At 51.0% G+C, this 23,881-nt stretch overlaps 1 protein-coding gene across 1 annotated transcript in view; it reads right to left on the bottom strand.

Moving 5' to 3' along the window:
• Positions 1-1,487: 1,487 nt before the first annotated feature.
• The window catches only part of C15H16orf96 (chromosome 15 C16orf96 homolog), a 59,107-nt gene continuing 36,713 nt past the window's right edge, over positions 1,488-23,881 (bottom strand). Inside the window, 11 exon segments of the mRNA XM_032606113.1 lie at positions 1,488-2,659; positions 4,204-6,521; positions 7,122-7,423; positions 12,038-12,140; positions 12,235-12,309; positions 12,311-12,418; positions 13,540-13,636; positions 15,912-15,989; positions 16,699-16,817; positions 21,826-21,990; positions 23,001-23,075. Of these exon segments, the coding sequence (XP_032462004.1) occupies positions 6,303-6,521; positions 7,122-7,423; positions 12,038-12,140; positions 12,235-12,309; positions 12,311-12,418; positions 13,540-13,636; positions 15,912-15,989; positions 16,699-16,817; positions 21,826-21,990; positions 23,001-23,075 (1,341 nt within the window). The 3' untranslated portion in view covers positions 1,488-2,659; positions 4,204-6,302.

Genomic DNA, 23,881 nt, shown 5'->3' with positions numbered 1-23,881 from the left:
GCAAGTAAGCATTTCTGGGTTATCTGTGACATGGGGGTTATCTGTAACAGTGTGCCTGAGCTCCCCAGTGCACAGATTACTGAGGTGGCCGTATGCGTTGGAACCACACAAGACGGTGTACAGTCCAGAATGTGCACTCAGGCTACCCCCAGGTGGGCCCCTGGGTGGCCTGTAAGTGATCCACACCCTCGCTACTCAAAGTGTGATTCCCAGACCAGCGGCATAACCTGGGAACTTGTTAGAGGTGCAGGACCTCAGCCCCCAGCCCAGTTCTACTGAAACAGAATCTGCTTCTGACAGGATCCTCACGTGCCCAGTGGACATTCAAGGGTGAGAATGTCCCAACCTGACCAAGCCCAGTTCTGTTTCTGGAGGCCCCCACGAGCTGGGCCTGGAGGTCCCTGGTGGTCTCATTAGGGCTGGCAGGGACTTGAGGTTCCTGTAGATCCAGCTCTTCTAGCGTGGGCACTCTAGACATCGGAGGCTGGTTCCTTCTCTGCCATCGGCGCATCCTGTATGCTGTGAGATGTTGAGCAGTATCCCTGGCCCCTTCCCATGAGTAGATGCCAGGAGCAGCCCCCAGTTGTGACAACCAAAAATGTCTATAGGCACAGTGAAACATCCCCTGGAAGCAAAGTCACCCCAGTGGAGAGATCCCACGCTGCCTGTGGTTCCGTAGCTGGCTGCACAGCATGGCCTCCAGGGAGCTCCCAGGTCCCACGGCATCAGAATCCCTGGGGAGGCCCTGACAGTACAGTTTTAAACATTCCCCAGGATATCAGTGATCGACTTATGAATGTACTAAAAACCACTCAATTGTAAAGTTTAAAAACTGTATGGGGGCTTCTCTGGTGGTGCAGTGGTTGAGAATCTACCTGCCAATGCAGGGGACATGGGTTCGATCCCTGGTCTGGGAAGATCCCACATGCCGTGGAGCAACTAAGCCCGTGCGCCACAACTACTGAGCCCGTACTCTAGAGGCCGTGAGCCACAACTACTGAGCCTGTGTGCCGCAACTACTGAAGCCCGCGCGCCTAGAGCCTGTGCTCCACAACGAGAGAAACCACCGCAACGAGAAGCCTGCGCGCTGCAACGAAGAGTAGCCCCCGCTCACCATAATTAGAGAAAGCCCACATGCAGCAACAAAGACCCAACACAGCCAAAAATAAATAAATTAAATAAATAAATTTATAAAAAACGGTATGGCATGACACTCATGTGTCATAGCTGTTATTAAAAGTAGAATGGTTCCCGGGTGATTCTGATGCAACACAAGCCCCTCGTGGCAGCTGGGAGCCACCAGACTCGTGACCCTCCAGCATGCAGAGCACAAGGGTCCCTTGGGTCCTTGAGGCAACTGTTCTGGAGGAGGGCCCAGGAATCTGATTTCTCTCTTTTTAAAAATTTTTTAATGGACTTTATTTTTTAAAGCAGTTTTGTTTTTTTTTAATTCTCTGTTTTTGAATTTTATTTTATTTTTTATACAGCAGGTTCTTATTAGTTATCTGTTTTATACATATTAGTGTGTATATGTCAATCCCAATATCCCAATTCATCCCACCCCCACCACTTTCTCCCCTAGGTGTCCATATGTTTGTTGTCTACATCTGTGTCTCTATTTCTGCCCTGCAAACTGGTTAGGAATCTGATTTCTAACGAGGGCCCCAGGCACAGCGGAAACTGGAGCAGGACAGGGCAGAGGGCAGGGCTGGAGCTTTCCAGCAATGCTGAGGCCCTGCCAGGTGTGAGCATCTGAGCATCTCTCAGGCAAGCAAAGGGGTCAGGAAAACTCACTCAAAGGGAGCTAGAGGTGGGACAACATAGATGCCACGTGACCCAGAACTCAAGGGCAGCACAGAACCAGGAACTTCAATTTCCCCAAACCTTGAGTCTCAGAAGCAAAACTGAAGGAGTCAGTAACCACCTACTACACATTCAAGTGTAAACTGGCTAAAAAGCAAAGCTGCTGATGTAGGAACGGAAGAGACTCACATTTACAGCCATCCTCAGCTGTCCACCTCGGGCACCTCCTAGGAGCTGCTTTAGCTGCTAAAGAGACGACCAGCCTTGTCACCTCAAGAGTCCAGCCTCTGGGCTTCGTCACCACTAGACTTGAGCTCCAGATCGCTCTCTTTCCAAGATTCCATTGTGAAAACACCATTTGCATCCATGAGGTTGCTGGAAAGAATGTGATTGGAGCTCTCATTTCTGAAGAGGGTACATGGCAGCATGTGGAATGGAGGCCCAGCCTCCCCAGGTGACAAGCAGTGGGTGAGCCCTTCAGGTCTGATGTTAAGTGACCAGGGCGTGGCTGTCTTAGGGGTCTGCAGATTCACAGGGCTCTGATATGTGCTGTTGGGCTTGATTTGTCGGCCAGCACTTTAAAATCAGGAGAGTTAAATTTAAAAAATTTAAAAAAAAATCAGGAGAGTTTACAAGAAAAGCCTCACTTCTGGCTTACCTTGGAAATTTTGTAATATCTGGACCAAGTTCCCTTAAGGCCACAAATGGTTGAAGCTGACCACCACGGTGGGGACATAGCTCAGCGTGTCCCTGGCCAGCCAGCCACTCCTCTGCCCACCATGGACATGTGCGTGTCCAGCGTCTGTCTTACATCTGCTGGAATCTCTGAAGGGGATTTGCTCTTCATCAGGAGCATCTGTGGAAATAAATGTCCTGCTCTGTGGTGTGGCAGGGTGGGGGGTGGGGAACTGGGTGTGTGTGGGGGGGTGAATGGAGGCTCTGAAATGCTTTCTGTGGGCAGGCAGGGCTCCTTCTTCAGAGCTTTAAAGAGAAGGGCTTGTTCTGAGATTCCCTTGGATGAAGGTGGATTCTCCCAGGGCCGCTGAGAGCCCCCAGGGCTCTCTGGGAACACACTGTGGCCGCTACAGAAAACCACGCTGCTCTGGAGACTGGCCCCCCAGCCCAGTGGCGGGCAGGGCCGTTGTGGCCCTGGAGGTCTCTGAGGGGCTTTTTATAGCAGGACTCATCTGAGGACAGATGAGGGTTTTGACTCCAGCCCCCGCTGCGGGAGGGGAGGGGAGGGCCCACTTCCTGGAGGCCTGTCAGTGGTGCAGCACGAGGTACTGGGAGCCTGTTGGCAGAGTCCTGCTCTGCTTTCTGGGGCCGTTTCTCATCTGGGGAATATGAGGTGTAAATACTGGGGATCTCATTTTCTATGGATCCTGGGGAAGCCATGAACAAGAGGAAGAAAGGGGAGAGAGAAGAGACTCCCCTCTCTGGAGGTTGTGTGTGTGTGTGTGTGTGGAGGGTCTCTGCCTAGAGCTCCCAAATCTGTGGAAAGTCAGGGGTCAAGCCAGCCAAGACGGTGGTGCCAGGGGGACCTGCGTGTCCCTAAGAAGTCCCTGCACAGAATGTCCTCCCTCCAGTGCCTCCTGGTGGCCTGCTTTTGGGTACTGGTGGTGCCTTTTACCAAGGCAGATCATCTTGTTTGGGACACGTTTGCTGTTGTTTATACCTTAGGGTTAATGAGTTTGTGGTCTTTGAAAGAAAGAAAATGTTCAGTGACCCTTTTACTTGCATCGGTGGGTTGTGGGGTTGGGTTTGGGGGTGCAGAGCAATCACCACGCTGCACCTCGAGGCAGGACCCTCTGCTCGGCAGCAGGCATCTCATTCGTGCCCCTCATACCAGGCCAGCCCACATGCTTCCCTCTCCACATGACTGATTCATCTCAGTCTTTTGTTTGTTTTGTTTTGGCCGCACCACACGGTTTGTGGGATCTTAGTTCCCCAACCAGGGATCGAACCTGGGCCCTTGGCAGTGAAAGCCCGGAGTCCTATCCACTGGACCACCAGGGAATTCCTTCTTGGTCTTCAAACTGAAAGTTCCAGGGATCCCCTTCACTCCCAGGCAGACCAGGATGGTTGGTCACCCTACTCCTTGTCCAGCTTGGCCCTGCCACTGTGTCCCAGGCCAGGAGCTGTGGTCCCCCCTGCAGAAGAGGAAGCTGGACCCAGGGCCTCCAAAAATTCCCACTCTACTGACCCCATCCCCAGTTCTGTCTGCTCCCCAAGCACCTTCCCCTGCTGGGATGGGGTGGGCCACCCTTCTGAGCAGCAGCCCCAGGAGTAGGTGCAGTACCTCCCTCCCAGCTGCCAAGACCTGCAGGTCCCACCCCCGGGGGTGGGGCTAGAATAGGCGAGAGCCTTGTCCTTGGCAAAGATCCTGCCTGCACCTCCCACCTGGGATCAGGTCAAAGGTTGGCTTCCCTACCAACCCCCACGGGAGATAGAACTGTCATCTTCAAGATGGCTCCTGGCTGGCTGCAGTTGGGTTCATGGTTCCCCACCTTTCAAAGCACCCAGTAGACCTGTCAGTATGAAAATGGTAAAAAAAAAAAAAAAAAAAAAAAGAAAATGGTTACACAGTGACCTACCTGGGTCTTGCTCCTTGCCCCCTGGGCTGCAGGAACCCACTCAAGCACTGATTCCATTGGTAAATCTGAGAAATGGGCTGGGAAGGCAGCTACGAGGGGCTGAAAGAGCAGGGCTTGGATGCCTGTGGTTCCACACATGTCAAGGCTGCAGTGCAGGAGACAAGCCTGACCACACCTGGCATGGGTGTGTCCCTAAGAGCCCCCACCTCTCCGTCTGCCCGAGCCCAGGCCACACCTTCTTTTCCTGAAAGTTGGACCCCTCATACCTGTGTACAGCACCCACCCAAGAAGTACAGCCTTCTGGGCAGGTGGCCGGAGAGCTAAGGCCTCACTGTGTGACCCTGGGCAAGTCACACCACTGCCCCTCCCACAGGCCCGTGATCTGCCCACCACACAGGACCAGGGCCACACGGGGCGCTTTGCCACGGGGCGACCAACGTGATGGGGGAGGGGCAGTTTGTTGTGATTCTCTGCTGAGACTCAGCCATGGTGGCTCTGGACAGTGGTTCTGGGAGGCTGACCCTGGGCTGATGGCCCGAGGAAGGACTGGCAGGTCCACCCACCCATGTGGGACTGGCAAGGCCTCCCCTCGCAGAGGGCATGGGGCCAGTCACCCTTATCCACGATCAGAAAAGTGAAAGATTTTATTCTGGGGAGAAGCTGACAAAAACACTCATCTGTAATATGGGGGTGGGGACAGAGATGCACTGGCCAGTATCCCCCAAGGCGGTGTAGGTCACCTGGGTCAGGAAGAGCTCGGCCTCATTTGGACACAGTCCTTGGAGAAAGAAAAGAGAAGTCAGGAGTGGTTGCAGGTGAGGAGCAGGGGGAGGGGGAGGCAGGGCTGGGGGACAACTGGTGGGGAGGGGCAGGCACGCAGCATCCAGGACTCCTTTGGCTGCCCGTCCAGAGAACCCTCCTCCATGCCAGCACCCTGGCTCCCCCAAGGCGGACCCCCGGGTAGCTTGCCCACCCCACTCCCTGACTTGCTCCAGGAGCCTCTGGTGGATGTTTGGGGGAGCCATGCCCCAAAACTATTCAGAGGGAACTTTTTTTTTTTTTAGTCTTTGTGGAATGTGATAGAAGTATCAGAAGCACAGAAAGGGTAGAGGGCGCAACTGGACAACCTAGGGGGTGGAAAGGGAGAAAACGCGAAACGGAGGAGAGACCAGTAAACCGTCCAAGGGGCAGAAACCACGCCAGGCTGCAGGACCCACCAGGCAGGAGTGAGCAGGCCAGGCTCTGAACCCCAAATCAGGACGCTTTGACACCCCTGCCCCCTCCACCAAGTGCATAGGCAGTGAGCACGGGAACCAAAGAGGCAGAAAGATGCCAAACAGGACAGAGCGGTCCTGGAGGATTCCAGGGCCATTGCTCCAAGTGCCTCATGGATTAGCCAGAAGTAAATACAAACAATCAGGTTCTTTAAATATCCAACTCATAACAGTAATTACTGGTGGGAACAATCAACAGACAATAAAAAACCATGCATGCAATAAAATTTGGTTCCCATGAGAAAATTGGTCCTGGTAGAAATAATGGTCCCCAAAGAAAATGGACAGTGGCGTTAGCTGTAATTGGAACTGATTCTGATAAAATCATTTCAGCAAAATAAAAAGGAAAGTGATTGTTTTTAAAACCACTTTGTGTTGTATTGAAAATTGGTCAAGGAATTAAATTGGTTTAGTGGGAAATTCAATCTAGAAAGCTGTGTTCTCCATGAAACATAGCATGAGAAGGATTGTGTTACAGGTATTTATATGAGAGTTAAAACAGCTACTGGATCAAAATGAGCTCCTTATGGAGACCCTCCCCTAAGTCCAGGGCCCCTGCACCTTCCCCAGACTAGGCTCAGGGCAGGGTCTCCACCTGCTTGGGGGAGGGGGCGACGCTGGCACTGCAGGCTCACAGCTTGGTGGGCTCCTTGGCTGACTGCATGCCGGCTTGGGACTCAAGGCGCAGAGGCCTTGGGTGCCCGGCAGGCCCTGGGGCCGGCTGGGGATCCTGCAGGGATGGCATCAGCTGTGGCAGCAGTGGCAGGGGAGGCAGAGACGGAGACTGAGCTGGCATGTCGGCTGGGGGCCTGAGGTGGCTGAGCCCATGCTGGTTTGCGGGGGCAGGCTGCTGGGGGGCAAGAGAGACCCATGATGTGTCCCAGGAATATTCTGGAGAGAGGCTGGCCCGATGGGGTCATCTTCTCCACTAAGGAGAAGAGAAGCCCCAAGACTGGAAGTGCTCCACCTCTGCTCACCCAGTCCAGGCACCTGACACTTCCTGGGTTTTGGGGGCGGCCCAAGATAAACGAAACCAGAGGTGGACACAGAAGTGGAGCAGGGCAGCCGAGAGGACACAGGACTTGGAGTCCAGGATCTGGGCTTTGGCCCAGCTCTTGCATTCCCCAGTTCGTGGTCGTGTGCCTCAGCTCCCCCACTTTAAAATGGGCTAGCTGTGCTCACCTCAGCATCCTGGTTAACGGGATAAGGACTGGGTGAGATGAGAAGGGAGGAAGTGCTTTGTATGCTGTAAAGTACTCTCAGATGCCTGGTACGTGGTGATGTGACCAGAGGAGTCATGAGCTCAGTTGCCCCCAGCTTGGCTCACGGGCCCTCAACAGAGAGGCCCGAGGGAATGAACAGGCTCCCTCATCCCAGCTCTGCAGCCGGCTGGACCCCAGGGCACAGACACCTGGCTTGGACCCCAGGGATGGCTCCTGGGCCAGGAAACCTGGCTGAAGGGTAAAGGTGGAGCCCAGGACGGCTGGAGGCCCTGGCCAGGGTGCTGGGTGCCAGGTGGGGGCCACTCGAGGGATCTTCTCTGGCCCAGGTCCGAGCAGGGCAGGTGAGATATGGATGAGGTGGGGTAGGAGAGCCCCAGGCTGGGACTGGGGGCCCAGAGACCCTGCAAGAATCCCAGCTGGGAAAGGGAGTTGGGGGGCAGGTACTCACAGGGGTAGATGGCACCAAATAAGGCACTCGGGCGCGCACCCTCATATGGGCTTCGAGCTGGGGGATGCGGAATCTTAACAGCTTGGTGGAAAAGAAAGGGGAAGAGACAGGAGCTGGTGGGGGGCACTTCCAGGGCTCTGCCCCACCCTGGAGGCCCTTTCGCTCTGGTGGGACCTGCCCTGCTGCCCCCCCCCAACTACCCCCTGCCGCCTCTTCACATACCCAATCCCCACCCAGTCATGCAAGGAAGACCCTTCCTCCCCCCCCACCTTCGTAAGTCTAGCGCTTCTAGAAGCTGAGATGTCAGAAAAGGCTTTTTGAAAGTAACTCAAGGCCAAGGAGGAGAGAGACATTATTTTAGCATGAAAAGATACAGGTGACGTGCTGGCCAGCCTGACAGTTCTTCAGCTGTTCCCACTAGGACCAGGCTACCACAGTGCCCCACCCCACCTTCCTGGCCTTCATCTTCTGTGCATGCACATTTTTCTGAGGTAAACTTCACATAAAATTAACCATTCAAAGTGAACAATTCAGTGGCATTAAGTGTATTCACAAGGCTTTGCAACTGCCGTCTCCTTCTGGTTCCAGAATACTTCATCACGCCCAAAAGAAACCTGTACCCATAAGGCAGTCACACACACCCCCATTCACCCCTCCTCCGAACACCCAGCAACCGCTAATCTGTTTTCTGTCTCTGTAATTTGCCTGTTCTGGACACATCACGGGGGGGCGGGGTCACACAATATGTGACCTTTGGAGTCTGGCTCCATCCTTCACTTTTGAACCCAAGGCGTCCCTTTCTCCCCGTCCAGCCAAGAGTCACCATGACCGGCCATCCGGACCAGAGACCGCTGTACGAGGTGGGAACGTGCAGGGAAAAGAGGCCATGAGAGCGAATATACAGGAAGGACGGGGGTGGGGGTGGTGTTGGGGGGTCGCAGACGGCTGAGCAGGGCACCAGGTCTGGAGGGGATGGGCCAGGCCTCCCACCTGGGACAAATTACAGGGGCACGAAGCTCCTTCCCATGCAGGACCCCGACGGTTCCTTCTGCTTGGACGACTGTGTCCTTCCCTGGCTGTCTCCTGACCTTCATTTTCAGAGAGTCCTTCAGACCACATGCTCCACAAGGACACCTCCCGACCCCAGTCATTCTCTCCCTTATTTCCATGTTTCATCTTTTTTTCTTTTGGCCACACTGCACAGCTTGTGGGATCTTAGTTCCCCGACCAGGGATTGAACCCGCGCCAGAGGTAGGACCTGCCAACCAGTGAGACTGTCATACTGCTTCCCTCCAAGGTGAAGCACATGAGCCTGGGATACAGATTCAAAACCAAGACCCACTGAGGCCTGGGAACCCAGCTCTGAGCCTGCACTCTCCTTGAAGGCCCACAGACACATTGGATGCAGAGGCCCAAACCGGAACTTGCCACCTGACCCCAATATCTGCTTCTCCCACGATCTCCTCCATGGCTTTCCCACCTCTGCAAGAGCCAAAAGCCAAGCAGCTGGGAGGTTCCCGACGGGAGGGGACATTTGAGCCCTGGCAGATGAGAAAGGTTCCCCAGGGATTCCAGGCAGAGCACATGGCACATGCAGGGGCTCAGACGGGGGTAACAGCCTGGATCGTTGAGAGAGCAAGCAAGCAGTTTTGTTTTGTTTTTTGTTTTTGTGGTACACGGGCCTCTCACTGTTGTGGCCTCTCCCGTTGCTGGGACGCGCAGGCTCAGCGGCCATGGCTCACGGTCCTAGCTGCTCCGTGGCATGTGGGATCCTCCCGGACCGGAGCACGAACCCGTGTCCCCTGCATCAGCAGGCGGACTCTCAACCACTGCGCCACCAGGGAAGCCCAAGTAAGCAGTTCTGGGAGGCTGGAGGCAGGGAGCAGACGAGGCTGGGGCGGGGAGTGGCCAAGGGGCCCTGCAGACCAGCCAAGGAGATCGGACTCTGGGGACAATGCACCCCAAGACATCCCTGTCCTAATCCCCAGAAGCTGTGACTATGTCACCTCACATGGCAGAGGGGGCTTTGTAAATGTTATCAAGTTAAGGATCTTGAGATGGGGAAATGATCTTGGATTAACTGGATGGGTCCAATGTAATTGCAAGATTCTTACGAGGGGAGGCCAGAGGGTCAGAGTCAGAGAAGGGGATGTGAGGACAGACACTGAGGTCAGAGAGATGCACTTTGAAGATGGCAGAAGGGGCCACGAGCCAAGGAATGTGGGAGGCCTCTGGAAGGACACAGAGTCTCCCCTTGAGCCTCAGAAGGAACCAGCCCTGCAGACACCTCGATCTTAGCCCTGTAAGATTCCCTTCTGATTTGATCTCCAGAACTAAGATAAAACAAACTTGGATAGTTTTAAGCCCGTTTGTGGTAATGTTACAGCAGCCATAGGACACTCACCCTGCCAGGTTCTGAGCGGGGGAGGGGCCTGGTCAGGAGCAGGTTTGAGACCATTCACTCAGTGCTGGTAAGGACGGTGAGGCTGGTGAGGCATCTCCCCCTCCATCTGCTCCCCTGCTGCCTCTGCCTACCTGAGCCCTGCCTGTACTTAGCCCCCTTCCATTGAGACCTCTCTGGAAGTCCAGCCTCATGCTGGGGGCACTGCTTACTAGGGATCAAGGGTTCCCCTGCCCAGCCTGAGATCCTGACTACTGTGCAGGCATCAGGAGGGCACAGGCTGGCTGGACGGCCCTTGGTGGCCCTGTGGGCAAAGGATGGATGGATGTATCTGGGATCAGGCTGGACCTGGGAGGGGGGCTCACATCAGCTAGTTTAGGTTTAGATATTGAGTGTGTTTTGGATTAGAAATTTCTTTTGAGTAAAAAAATGAGCAATAAGACAAACTGGTCAAAAGATCCAGCCACAGGTGGGTTTCGAATTGATTCCAATTTCTAGTTAGACTTTGTGGCCCCCAAGCAGGATAAAGCAATTGAGGCATCCTGATCCACTCCTGCTTTGCTGCATGGGTCTGGAGAACAAACAAGCCCTGGGGAGAAGAGCCCCTCGCTCTTGATGACAGCCCTGGGGAGCTGGGTGGGGACGCCATCCGATGGATGACTGGAGACGAAGGGCGGGTCTGTAGATGACCCTGACCCCTCCACCAAGGGTGGGCTCCTGGCAAGAGACCCTCACCCGCTCATTTGTGTAATGCCTCACCAGCTGGTGCAGCGTGAGAGGAGGCAGTGCAGGGCCTGGCAAGAAGTTGAGCTCATTAAATATTGGCCACCATTGCTGTTATCCTGCCTGGTGATCCCAGAGGTCCAGCCTGAGTTTCCTCTCGACAGCATCTGCGTCCGGGGGCATCGTCCAGGTGGAGCCATTAACACTGTAAGGGCCACATCTGTGCCCCAGGGGGAATGCAGGGTTCAAGATGGTGACCTGCCCCCTGGACCAGGGCAGGGGCCTGTAGTGGGTTGAATGGCAGCTGCCCGAAAGATGTGTCCCCCTGGAACCTGTGAATGTGACCTTGTTTAAAGAAAAGGTCTCTGCAGATGTAATTAAGTGAAGGATCTTCAGATGAGGGCATCTGAGTTAAGAGACAGAAGAGAAGACAACACAGGGAGAAGCCACACGAAGAAGGAGGCAGAGACAGGGGTGATGCAGCCACAAACCCAGAAATGCCTGGAGCTCCCAGAAGCTGGAAGAGGCAGAAAGGATCCTCCACTAGGGCCTTCAGAGGGAGCACGGCTCTGCCAACACCTTGATTTTGGATTTCTGGCCTCCTGTACTGTGAGAGTTAATTTCTATTGTCTTAAGCCGCCCAATTGGTGGTCAATTGTTGCAGCCCCCGGACACTAAAGCAGGGTGCTGTCCTCTCTGTCCAGCACACCCAGGAAAAGAGTCTCCTTTCCTTTGCTTAGGGGTCTGGTGGTTGTTCTCAAGTCAATGGAGGCAAAGTGGGGTGAGGAGGGACACCATGGGCGGAATTTAACCCGCTGACCACTTTGTGGCTCCTGAACCAGCCCCAGTAGGGCAGTGTGTGGAACTCCTCTTCCCAGAGCAGGGTAACCTCAAAGGGGCAGGCAGAGAAGGTATTGCTGGCCCAGTGCAGGAGTTGAGTCCCGGGGTCCCTGGTCGGAGCCAGCTGGAGCCAGGGCATCAACACTGCAGTAACCAGAGCAATTCATTCCATGTCTCCCTCTGGCCCAACCCTCCCCAACCCGTGACAATTAGGACACAGGCCTCCAGTCTGTCCTGGCGTCCTCCTCATCATGCTCAACCCCAGCCCGACCTTCCCACTCCAGGTAGACTCACCTTCCCGAGTTCCTAAGTGTGCCTGCCTTCCACCCACCACAGGGCCTTTGCACTGCTATTCCCTTCCCCCAGATCACTCTCCTCCCACCTGATCCCTTTATCCAGCTAAGCCTTATTCCCTTTTCAGAGGCCTCAGGACAGCAGTCTAGGACCTCCTCCTTGAACCAGTGTCCCTTGTCACAACTCTCCCATCACCACCCAGCATTCTTCTTTGGGGAGGCCATCCAGTACCCCTCCCCAGCATCCCTTGTCACAAGCTGTCCCAGTACAGTGCCTGGCATACAGCAGGATCCCATGTTTGTGAGTGGCTGTGTGAGGAGCCCCCAGTCTTGGATGTTGCCGGCTCTGGGCCCCACCTGCATCACACTGGGCCTCACAATGCCCAGCAAAGGCAGGGCACGGGTCAGGGGTGCCCAAGAAGGCCTGATGCTCCTCACCTGCCAGCTCCTTCTCTGTGTCGGTCAGAGGCCGCGCCCTGTCCTTGCTGTTCATTCGGCCCTTGTACAGGATCCCGTCCACTCCCAGGATGTCCACCTCGGCCTGTTGGGCGGCCCGGGGCCCCGGGTAAGGGAGTGTTCACAGAGGCAGCAGGGCCTGGCTTACCCCAGGGCTGCCCACCGCCAGAGGCTGCAGCCTGACTCATGGAATCATAGTCCAACAACTCAGGGTCCCTGTAGGGGTAGATTGTCGACAAGTTACATGATTTTGAAATCAAGGTTGGCATCATTTCCGGGGCCGTCACCCCAGTCCTGCTGGGAGCCCAGTGAGTCCAGGCTGCCCTCCAGGGCTGCAAGGTTCTGGAGCTTCTGCAGCTGCTGCTGTTCCCCGGGGCAGGGCAGGGGGGTCAGCAGCCACTTGCAGACCCCTCCACCCCAGAGGAGCCTCAGGTTGGGTCCAAGGGCCTGGCCAGTAGTGAGGGAAGACTGGAATTTCTTCCAGCTTCAGCTTGGGTAATGCAGCCGGGCAGGCCTGGGGCCTGGTGTGTGGATACAGACAGGCACCGTCGGGGCAGAGGGCAATTGAGACCCATGTTCTCCCAGACCTGGAGCCCTGGTCTGGCTTGTCAAATGCGGGCTTTTAACCTCTTTTTTTTTTTTTGGCCATGCTGAGCGGCATGTAGGATCTTAGTTCCCTGACCAGGGATCAAACCGGCACCCCCTGCAGTAGAAGCGCAGAGTCTTAACCACTGGACCGCCAGGGAAGTCCCTCTTAACCTCTCATCCCAAGAGGGAGTCAGGCGAGTGAGGGTGGGGGCACCAGGCACAGGGCCCCATGTCCCTCCCCTCTTCATGTGGCTGTGGCTGCTATTCAGCCATCACTCCCCACGTGGCCAGACGTACCCTCGGGCCTGGGGGCCTGGGAGCCAGAAGCACCCATGAAGCTGTGGGGTGTCAGGGGATGAGCGGCAGGGCTGGGGCCCAGGGAGCTAGCCGTGGGCAGAGGAAACCTGCAGGTTTAGGTGCCAGAGCCCGCCACTCACTAGCTGTGAGACCTCGGGTGGGTTGCTCAAGCTCTTTGAGCCTCGGTTTCAACTGTGAAATGGGATGATAGCAGAATGACCTCAGAGATAATGTGTAAGGATTCAACGAGGTCAGGTCTGTCACAGAGGTTGGCACAGTGCCTGCCCGGCCGCAGCAAGCCCCACAGAGGACCCAGGGTCATGAGTCACTTCTTCCAGCTGGAAGCAGGCCCATCAACCCTAGCTCACAGGGGGGTGTGAGCTTTAAATGGGGGGTGTGAGCTCCCTCCCTTAACAGTTCTTGGCCCATGACAGATGCCCAATAACCTGTCCGTTCCTCTCCCCATGAGCACCTCACGTGCCCGTCTGCAGCCCCACCACCCAGGACGGCTCCCCTGCAGACGGCTACAGTGCCCCGGACAGCCTTTGCATCTTGGAACTGGAGTTTGCGTCTCTGTTGGCGCCTGGACCCCCACCTGCTCACCTCACCTGTTGCCGCTGCAGGTACTCGTAGCTGTTGGCGCTGGCCGGCCGCAGCCGCGACAGCAGGCGGGCACTGCGGATGGTGATGAGTTGCCTGTGGAGGACAAGAGCTAAGTGGGAGGCGCACGTGGCCAGCAGAGGGCCCAGCTTCCACCTCTTCCAGGAAGCTCGCCCTCAAACACAGCCTTACCTCTAGAAAGATCCACAGCATGGGGCCACCATCCTCTTCATAAATCATAAAGAACAGCTGTTCTGATAATAAAAGGAAAACCCCCGAACAGGTGAGTCCTAGAAGTGGGATGCAGGTTGGAGGTTGGCAGGGGTGGGTGGAGGGGGATGGGGAATGATTGCTTATGGGCACGGGGTTTCCTTCCGGTGGGTGGAAAGGTTCTGGCACTAGATTGTCCGAGGTGGTGGCGGCACAATATTGTCAATGTATTAAATGCCCCTGAACTGTTAACTTTAAAATGGTTAATTTATATTATGTGTATCTGACCTCAGTACAAGAAATAAAAATAGTAAAACATCAGCCTTCTGAGGAGCTGGAACTGTTCTACTTCTTGATCTGAGTGGTGGTTACCAAGGTGTGTACACATGTTAAAACCCATCAAGTTGTAAAACAAACGTTTACATACTTTACTGTATGCATGTTAAGCCTCAATAAAAATTTAAAGTCATGCATATTGTCAGCATTTTAGAAAGTATAGAAAAACACAAAGAAATCACTGTAACCACTGTGATCAAATATTTTGATATGTGTCCTTCCAGTATTTTTCCATGTTTATGTTTTTTTTTTAACAAAAATAGGATCATAACACACATCCTACTTGTTTTTCTCATTTAAGTTACTGCAAACGTTTTTCCAGGTCATTAAACACTCTTTTGTGACTGTGCCATCCAATATGGCAGCCACTGGCCACATGTGGCTATTTAAATTAACTAGATTTATTTTTAAATTTTTAAATTTTTATTAATTAATTTATTTATTTTTGGCCACGCCATGTGGCATGTGGGATCTTAGTTCCCCAACCAGGAATAGAACCTGTGCCCCCTGCAGTGGAAGCACAGAGTACTAACCAATGGACCACCAGGGAATTCCCCATATTAACTAAATTTAAATAAAATTTAAAATTCAGTTTCTCTGTCTCATTAGCCATCTTTCAAGTGCTCCACAGTCAAATGTGGCCAGTGGCTACTTCACTAGACAGCACAGCTATGGAACATACCCCCCCACATCTCAGAAGGTTCTACGTAAGGCCTTCCTCTACGACTTGCCTTAATGGCTGATGTGAACGTACCATGACTCACTCACCACTTCAGGTTGTTTCCTTTCCTCTTTTTTTGAAAAAAAAAAAATATGGGGCAGGGAGGGATAAATTAGGAGTTTGGGATTAACACATACACACCACTATATATAAAACAGATAACCAACAAGGACCTACTGTATAGCACAGGGAACTCTACTCAATAACTTGTAATAACCTATAAGGGAAAATAATCTGAAAAAGTCTGTGTGTGTATATATATATATATATATATATATATATATATATATATATATCTGAATCACTTTGCTGTACACCTGAAACTAACACAACATTGTAAATCAACTACACTTCAATAAAAATATTATAAATAATGCTGCGATTTTGAAAGAAAAATTCTGGCTGTATCTCCCAACATGGCCAGGTGTGGGGTGGTGAGCTTCACGGGTCACCAGGAACAGCCTAGCAGCGCAGAGGCCATGGGCACTGCAAGATCCTAGGTGTGTCCACACAGTGGGATATTATTCAGCCATAAAATGGAATGAATCACTGACACAGGCTACAATGCAAATGAACCTTGAAAACATCATGCTCAGTGAAAGAAGCCAGACACACAAAGCCACATATTGTATGATTCCATTTATACGAAACGTCTAGAACAGGCCGATCCGTAGAGAGAGTGAGTAGATCGGTGGTTGTCAGGGGCTGGGGGAGGGGAATGGGAGTAAGTGCTGATGGGTCAGGATTTCCTGGGGGAGATGGAAATATTTTTGAATTAGAGGCGAATGTGCACTAAATCCCACTGAACTGTTCACTTTAAAATGGTTGATCTTATAAGTGAATTTCACCTTGATAAATAAACAAAAGTATTAGACTATAAAAATAAGTGCAAGGAAGTCCCACAAAGTTCAGCTTTTCCCCAGAGTTTCCTTTCATCCTTTTCCTTTTGGAGTTGACCCTGCCCCTGGACACAGCAGGCACCAGACAGGGCTGGTGAAGGGAGGGATGCTAGCACCTTGCCCAGGTCGGAGGCTAATGAAATGATGTGTATAGAACGGTGTACACGGATGTACATGTCACAGAACGGTGTACACGGATGTACACGTCACAGATGATCCCCGGCTGGTCATCATCTTCATGGGCCGGTGGCCGGAGATACATTTCACCTGCTCAAACAATTTCCTGGAAGACACCCAGCTCCGTCAGCTGCTGCGCCAAGCCAGGCCCTACAAGGCCACGCCTGCCCCAGGCAGTGCTTGCGGCGGAGGCTGCAGGTCCATCTGTGCCTCAGGGCCAGGGCTTCCCCCACATCCTACACCCACTGGCCCAGCCCCTGCGCTCAGCTCAGCTCTACTGGCCCCTGCTGACCCCCACGTGCGGCCACTTGGGGCAGCAGCAGGCGTAAAAGCGTGTTTAGTTTCTCTCCTTGCCCCAAACACAAAGGAGGTCTTTAAAACCAGGGAAAGCTACTCTTCACAGTGGACATTTGGGAGCATGAGGGGTGATCTGAGGACAGGAACCCCCCCAGGAACATCAAGTCCCTCTGCCTGGGGCTCTGTCTGGAGGGGGTGGGGGCCTGGCTCTAGTCCCAGATCTGCCCAGGTTCCCTCTGGGGAGCCCCTTCCCTCTCTGAGCCTAGGTTTCTTCACATGAGCACCTGGAGCCCCCTCTGCACTCAAGGGCAGGCCTGCCCACCTCTGAGCCCCTGGGTGCTCGCAGCCCCATCGTCCAACCCAGCAGCTGGGAAGCCCCGCCCCCTCTCTCTGGGTCCACAGGTCTGAAATCCTTCCTCCCAGAGTTCAGAATCCACTGGGATACCCCTCTTGTTTCCTCTCTGGAAAGAGAGACTCCTAGCCTCTGGGAGCTGCACCCCTATCCGGGAGAGGCTCACTTCCTAAAGCCGGCAGCACTGTCGGGGTCAAACCAGAAGCCTTCAATCAGCAGCTTCCTGACTACTTTCCAGACCTCATCCATGTCTTTCTTCAGATCGTCCAAATCACTGGGAACCAGCTGTGAACAGCCAAAGGGAAGAAAAGAGACTTTAGTCAATTAATTCACACTCTGCCTTGCTCCAGAAAAGGATTTGCAGCAACTTGCAAAGTTATGTAGACTGTAACAAGATTAATCAAGATAAGTGAAGTGGTGAAGGAAAGGGAAAATGACAACGCTTGGGTTAAGGCTCAGACCCGTAATGCATGCTCTTCCTGGAGGGGAGCTGCAAAGTGAGCTTCCCAGCAGCCAAGGCAAGGAAACACCATCAGTTACTGCCTCCAAAAGACAAACCAACCCCACTGCTATTCTGAGTGCAGGCCCGAGAAACATTCTCCTGATGGTTCCAAGACACCTGACCTTCACGCATTCAACACCTATTTAATGAGTGTAAAGTGTATATTCAGTGGCTTTTAGTACATTCACAGAGCTGTGCAACCATCACCACAATAAGTTTTAAAATGTTTTCATCATCACAAAAGAAATCTCATACCCCTTAGCAGTCACCTTTCTCTTTTCATCCCAAACCCCCAGGCGTAGGCAACCACTAATCTACTTTCTGTCTCTATGGATTTGCCTATTTGTCTTTCTGTCTCTATGGATTTGTCTATATGTCTATTCTGGACACTCCAGATAAACAGAACCACACAATTTGTGTCCTTCTGTGTCTGGGTTCTTTCATTCAGCATCATGTTTTCAAGGTTCATCCATGTTGTAGTGTGTAGCTGTACTTCATTCCTTTTTATGGCTGAATAATGTTCATTATATGGATATACCACATTGTGTTTATCCATTCATCTGTTGATGGACATTTGGGTTGTTTCCACCTTTTAGCTATTGTAGAAAATGCTGCTGTGAACATTGGTGTGCAAGTTTTTTTTTGTGGGCTGTTTTCATTTCTCTTGGGTATCTACCTAGGAGTGGGAGTGCTGGGTCGTATGGCGACTCTATGCCTAACTTTTAAGAAACTGCCAGACTCTTTTCCATGGCAGGAATTTTGAATTTTTAAAGTGTTCCTTCCAGTGCCCAGATTTTGGTCCCTAAACACCATTCCCCCCAAAGGCACCAAGACTCCACAGAGAAATGGCTGATTCAGGTCTGAGGAAGGGAATGTAGAAGATGAGCCTGGAACATCTTGTCATAAGAAAGCAGGACAGCTATCCAAGACAGAGGGTCACGTCAAGGGGCTCAGGGGCCAGCTTGCAAGCCTAAGATGAGACCATGTGAGCGACAAAACAGTAACTTAACTGATTGAACAAAGTGAATATTTAAAAACTCATGATTCATAGTGACACCCACAAAAAAGAAAAAAAATAGAAACCCTCATTTGCCGCCATGTATCGGAGGTGGCTACCGCACCAATATTTTACCCTGAAAACCGGTAATTAAAGGAAATAATTCACCATTATCTGTCTTTCCTGCAAGAACCCTATTTCAGGGTTATCAGCTCAAGTTGATGAGGGAAAGCTCTTCTTTACAGATTTCTAGCTGATATAGAAGCAATGCTAGGATTAGAAAAATCACCATTTTGTAACCCTTAATGAAATAATGGGTTCAGGCAACAATCCTCAACTTAGGAGGAAACTATCAATACCAGGAGAATGGCCAACGAGGCAATGGCCATTCCCAGAGTGACAGAGAGTCACCCCCAAATTACTTGCTGCTTATAAGGGGAGAATATACGTTTACACTGGTGGTATCAGCTGGGCTAGCACCGCTGGGCCCTTGACGAATCTTCACTCCGGAAGGGACCACCTGCCAGCATCGACTTACCTGCTAATCAAACACTACAGGAAGCGCATGGCATACCGAGAAGATTCTTTTCCCCAACATTCTAAACTTAAAAAAACTCAAAAACTTAAAAAAAATTATTTAGTTTTGGCTGCGTTGGGTCTTAGTTGCAGCATGAGGGATCTTTTGTTGCAGGGCATGGGCTCTTCGTTGTGGCATGCGGACTTCTCTGTAGTTGTGGCATATGGGCTCCAGAGCACACGGGCTCTGTAGCTGCGGCACGTGAGCTCTCTAGTTGTGGCATGCAGGCTCAGTATTTGTGGCACACAGGCTTAGTTGCCCCGCGGCATGTGGGACCTTAGTTCCCAGACCAGGGATTGCACTCACGTCCCCTGCATTGGAAGGCGGATTCTTAACCAGTGGACCACCAGGGAAGTCCCTCAAAAACTTTTTTTTTAATTTATTTATTTTATTTATCTATTTTTGGCTGCATTGGGTCTTCGTTGCTGCACACGGGCTTTCTCTAGTTGTGGCAAGCGGGGGCTACTCTTCGTTGCGCTGCGCGGGCCTCTCATTGCGGTGGCTTCTCTTGTTGTGGAGCACGGGCTCTAGCCACACAGGCTTCAGTAGCTGTGGCTCGCGGGCTCTAGAGTGCAGGCTCAGTAGTTGTGGCACACGGGCTTAGTTGCTCCGCGGCACATGGGATCTTCCTGGACCAGGGATCAAACCCGTGTCCCCTGCATTGGCAGGTGGATTCTTAACTACTGCGCCACCAGGGAAGCCCTCCCTCAAAAGCTTTTAAACCTACAGAAAAGTTGCAAGAATAGTCCAAAGGACACTCCTATATCCACTGAAATTCACCAATTTTTAACATTTTGTCATGTTTTCTTTTTCTATACATATGTATGTGTGTTTTTGTTTTTTTCTGAGCCATTTGAGAGTTAATTGCAGACATCACTATATATCACCCCCACAAAAACTTAAGCACAGAATTACCATACGACCCAGCAATTCCACTCCTGGGTATCTACCCAAAGTAGCTGAAAACAGGTGTTCAAACAGAAATTTGTATGTGAATGCTCATAACAGCATTATTCAAAAGGTGGAAATAACCCAAGTGTCCATCAACAGAGAACAAACAAACAAAATGTGGTCTATCCATTTGACGGAATATTATTCAGCCTAGAAAGAAATGAAGTTCTGGGACTTCCCTGGTGGTCCAGTGGTTAAGACTCTGCCTTCCAATGCAGGGGGCACAGGTTCAATCCCTGACTGGAGAACTAAGATCCGACACTCCATGCAGTGTGGCCAAAAAAATTAAAAAAAGAAAAGAAAAGAAAAGAAGTTCTGGTTCATGTTACAACATGAATAAACCTTGAAAACATGATGCTGAGTGCAAGAAGCCAGACACAAAAGGTCACATACTGTGATTCATTTACATGAAATGTCCAAAATAGGGTAATCCAGAGACAGAGAGTAGATTAGTGGTTGCCAGGGGCTGGGGGAGGGAGGAATGAGGAGTGACTGCTTGATGGACCTGGGGTTTCCTTTGGGGGGATGGAAATGCTCTGGAACTAGATAGAAATGGTGCCCACACAACACTGTGAATGTAACAAATGCCACAGCATTAGTCACTTTATAATAGTTAATGGTTAATTTTATGTCATGTGAATTTTACCACAATTAAAATACACAAAGAAAAGAAGAGCAATGAGGATAGGATCATTTCAACCAACAAACAACAAAAAAGCTTTCAATCAGGAAAAAAATTCAGACACATAGAGAGGAGAAAAGACTAGAATCATGAACCCTGATATACCCACCATGTAGATTTAATCATTATTAACATGTTGCTACATTTGCCTTTTTTTCTTTTCTTTTTTTTTTTTTCCATGCCATGCAGCTTGTGGGATCTTAGTTCCCCAACCAGGGATCGAACCCGTGCCCCCTGCAGTGGAAGCACAGACTCCTAACCACTGGACCACCAGGGAATTGATGGAGTGTTTTTTTTAAAAGTTACAGAAATCATAACATTTCACTCAAATATTTTAGTTAATTTTATTACATGCCTGCAATACCATTATCCCATCTAACATAATGAGCAGTCATTCTTGACGTTGATCTAATTCCCAGCCCATTTTCAGAGTTGGAGCAACTGAACCAGGAAACAAAGTAAGTCTCCTCGTGTGTTGCGTTTGGTTGTTGTGCCCCTTGAGACTCTCTTAATCTAGAACAGTCTCTGTCCTACTTTTTTTCACCCTGCCATTGAATTATGGAAGAAAAACAGGTCAGTTGTTCTGTAGATAACTGAGTTACCCCGGCTGTAATCCTGCATTGATTTGTATGATTTCTATGACAAGTGTGTTCCATATCTGTTTTGCTTATCGTCATATCCTCACTAACCAGCATCAGAGGTACCCAATAGGTGGATGATGAGTGAATAAATCCTCATTTTACAGATGAGAAAACTGAGGCTCGAAGAGGTTCTATAACTCAAGGCATACTGCCAATCATGGTGGGGCTGCAACTCGGACCCAGAGCTGCCTGATTCTAAACCCAAGCTCTTTTGTCCTCACCAGCCACCCCAGCTGCAGGAACCACACAACACTGAAATGGCTGGCCTGACTGTTCCTGTCTCTCTATTGGATGGTACACATTAAGGCTATGACTTCTTATCAACATTTCCCCAGGGTCTGGCTCAACACAGGTGATCATTAAATGATGAATAAACGAATGACCAGCAGGACACCCCCTCTGCCTGCCATGTCCCTTTGCTTGCGTTATGGTGGTCAGCCTCCAAGATGCTCCACAACTATACCTCTTGGTAATCACACCCCCATATGGTCCCCTCTCGCACTGAACAGGGCTGACCTGTGTAACCAACAGGATACTACAGAAATGATGGAGTGTGACTTCTGTGGCTAAGTCATCAAAGATGTTGCAGCTTCTGTCTTGCTCTCTTGGACCATGTGCTCTGGGTGGCCCACTGGCTGCCATGTTGTGAGGCCAGTCAAGCAGCCCTAAGGAGGATCCGTATGATAAGGAAGTGAGGAGTCTTGCCCACAGCCATGTGAAGGCGCCATCTTGGAAGCAGCTCTTCCAGCTCCAGTCAAGCCTTCATATGACAGCAGCCCTGGATGACATCCTGACTACAGCCTCGTGGGAGACCCTGAGCTACTCAGCTAAGCTGTTCCCAAATTCTTAACCCTCAGAAACTCTGAACATTTGCTGTCTTAAGGGACTAAATTTCAGGATAGTTTGTTACGCAGAAGGTGGTGACTAATACAGGGGTCCTCACCTTGGTGCGTAGGTCTTTGTCCAGCTGCTCCATAGTCTTCTTCCAGTCATCCTCATTGGCCATAACCCTGAAGAGCATGCCCTGAACTGTCTCATTTAGCTCCATCGCCACTGCGTCCAGGTCAGCCCGGCTTCCCTTGCCTGCCAGGGAGCGCCTGTCGGCTTTCTAGAGAGAGATGGGACTCAGGGAGGCAGGGCTGCTGGGGTGGGAGCAGGAAGAGTGGGGGAGATCAGACCACTTTGGTCAGTTTTTCTAGTTTGGGACCCTAGATACCCAGCCTTGGCTTAAATTCAACCTTGGGGTCTCTGTTGGCTCAAACACAACCATTAGATTGAAGCAAAGGTTTTCTGTGATGGAGAAGTTGGGGCATGGTTTTTAAATTCACATAAATTGTCACAAACTCTAATTCAAAAAGATACATGCACTCTATGTTCATAGCAGCACTACTCACAATAGCCAAGACATGGAAACAACCTAAATGTCCATCAACAGATGAATGGATAAAGAAGATGTGGTACATATATACAATGGAATATTACTCAGCATTAAAAAGAACAAAATAATGCCATTTGCAGCAACATGGATGCAACTAGAGATTATCATACTAAGTGAAGTCAGAAAGAGAAAGACAAATACCATATGATATCACTTATATGTGGAATCTAAAATATGACACAAATGAACCTATATATGAAACAGAAACAGAATCATGGACATAGAGAACAGACTAGTGGTTGCGAAGGGGGAGGGGGTTGGGGGATGGATGGAATGGGATGTAACTATTATATATAGGATGGATAAACAAGAAGGTCCTATTGTATAGCACAGAGAACTATATTCACTATCCTATGATAAACTATAATGGAAAACAATGTTAAAAAAAGAATGTATATGTATATGTATAACTGAATCACTTTACTGTACAACAGTAATTAACATTGTAAATCGACTATACTTCAATTTTTAAAAATTGTCACTAATCCTGAGTTAACTGAAAAAAGGACTTGATGGAACAACTTTTGAGAACTTCCCCCAAAATTTCTATATGATAAAGGTGGAAGGAGACTCCGGAAGTCTGCCTGCCTTTGTCTTGGCTGGATGATTCCATTATCCTGGTGGGAAAGCTGGGCTCAGGATAGGGGAGGGGGTAGGGAGAGGAATCTCTGCTCACTCACCTCTTTCAGCTCCTGCTCCATCGCACTTTTGTCTGCCTTGTACATTTCTAGGTTTTTAATCTGAGAATGGACAACCTAAGAACAGAAGCAGAGGGCATGTCAGCTATCCTCAGAAGTCCTGAGGATAGCCTCTACCTCCCAGGTCCACCCTAGGAAGGGACAATGGGGCCAGGTGGACAGCAGGCGGGTGGCACATTGGAAGGCTTGGGCTCCAGGTGCCCAGATCAGAAGAGAAGGAACGTGGGACTTGGCACAAGAAGTCCCCTTGGAGGTGGCCTCACAGAACTACAGGTGGCTACACAGGAAAGGAAGGAAGACCTGAGGAAGGAAAGCATAAACAAACGCTGATGCTTTGGGTCCCTAGATGTTTAAGACAAGTGCATCTCTTCTGATCTGTAATGGGATCCCCGTGAGAATGAGAGTCAATTCATCCACCAAGCACTTATATGCCACACATGCTGTGCCCCAGGGTCAGGGGAAAACCTTATTTCCCATCCCCATGACTCCATGAAAAAACAACTCCCTGCATTAATTCTGCCCTCTCTCCACTTATTGGGCCCTCCCTATGACAGCAGCAGCCAGCTAACGTGCTTGGAAAGAGCCTCACATCCAATGGGCCATGTCCCGAGGGTAGGGTCACTCCTCCTCCAAAGCTGGCAGCAGGCTTCTACTTCTCCCTACATACCTGGTCTCCCTTTTACCCTCAGAAACAGAACCCCCAACTTTTAGCTGGCATCTGGCAGACCAGAATCATGACTATGTTTCGCAGCCTCTCATATAGCTTGATGTGACCACTGAGGTGTAAATGGAAGTGGGTCAGTGTCCTCTTCACTGCTGGCTTGGAAGCAGAGTTAATGACTGGAGTGCCAGCAGCTGTCTTG

This window comes from Phocoena sinus, chromosome 15 (genome assembly GCF_008692025.1).
Source record: "Phocoena sinus isolate mPhoSin1 chromosome 15, mPhoSin1.pri, whole genome shotgun sequence".
Lineage (NCBI taxonomy): Eukaryota > Metazoa > Chordata > Mammalia > Artiodactyla > Phocoenidae > Phocoena > Phocoena sinus.
This window is presented reverse-complemented; position numbering and strand designations above follow the sequence as displayed.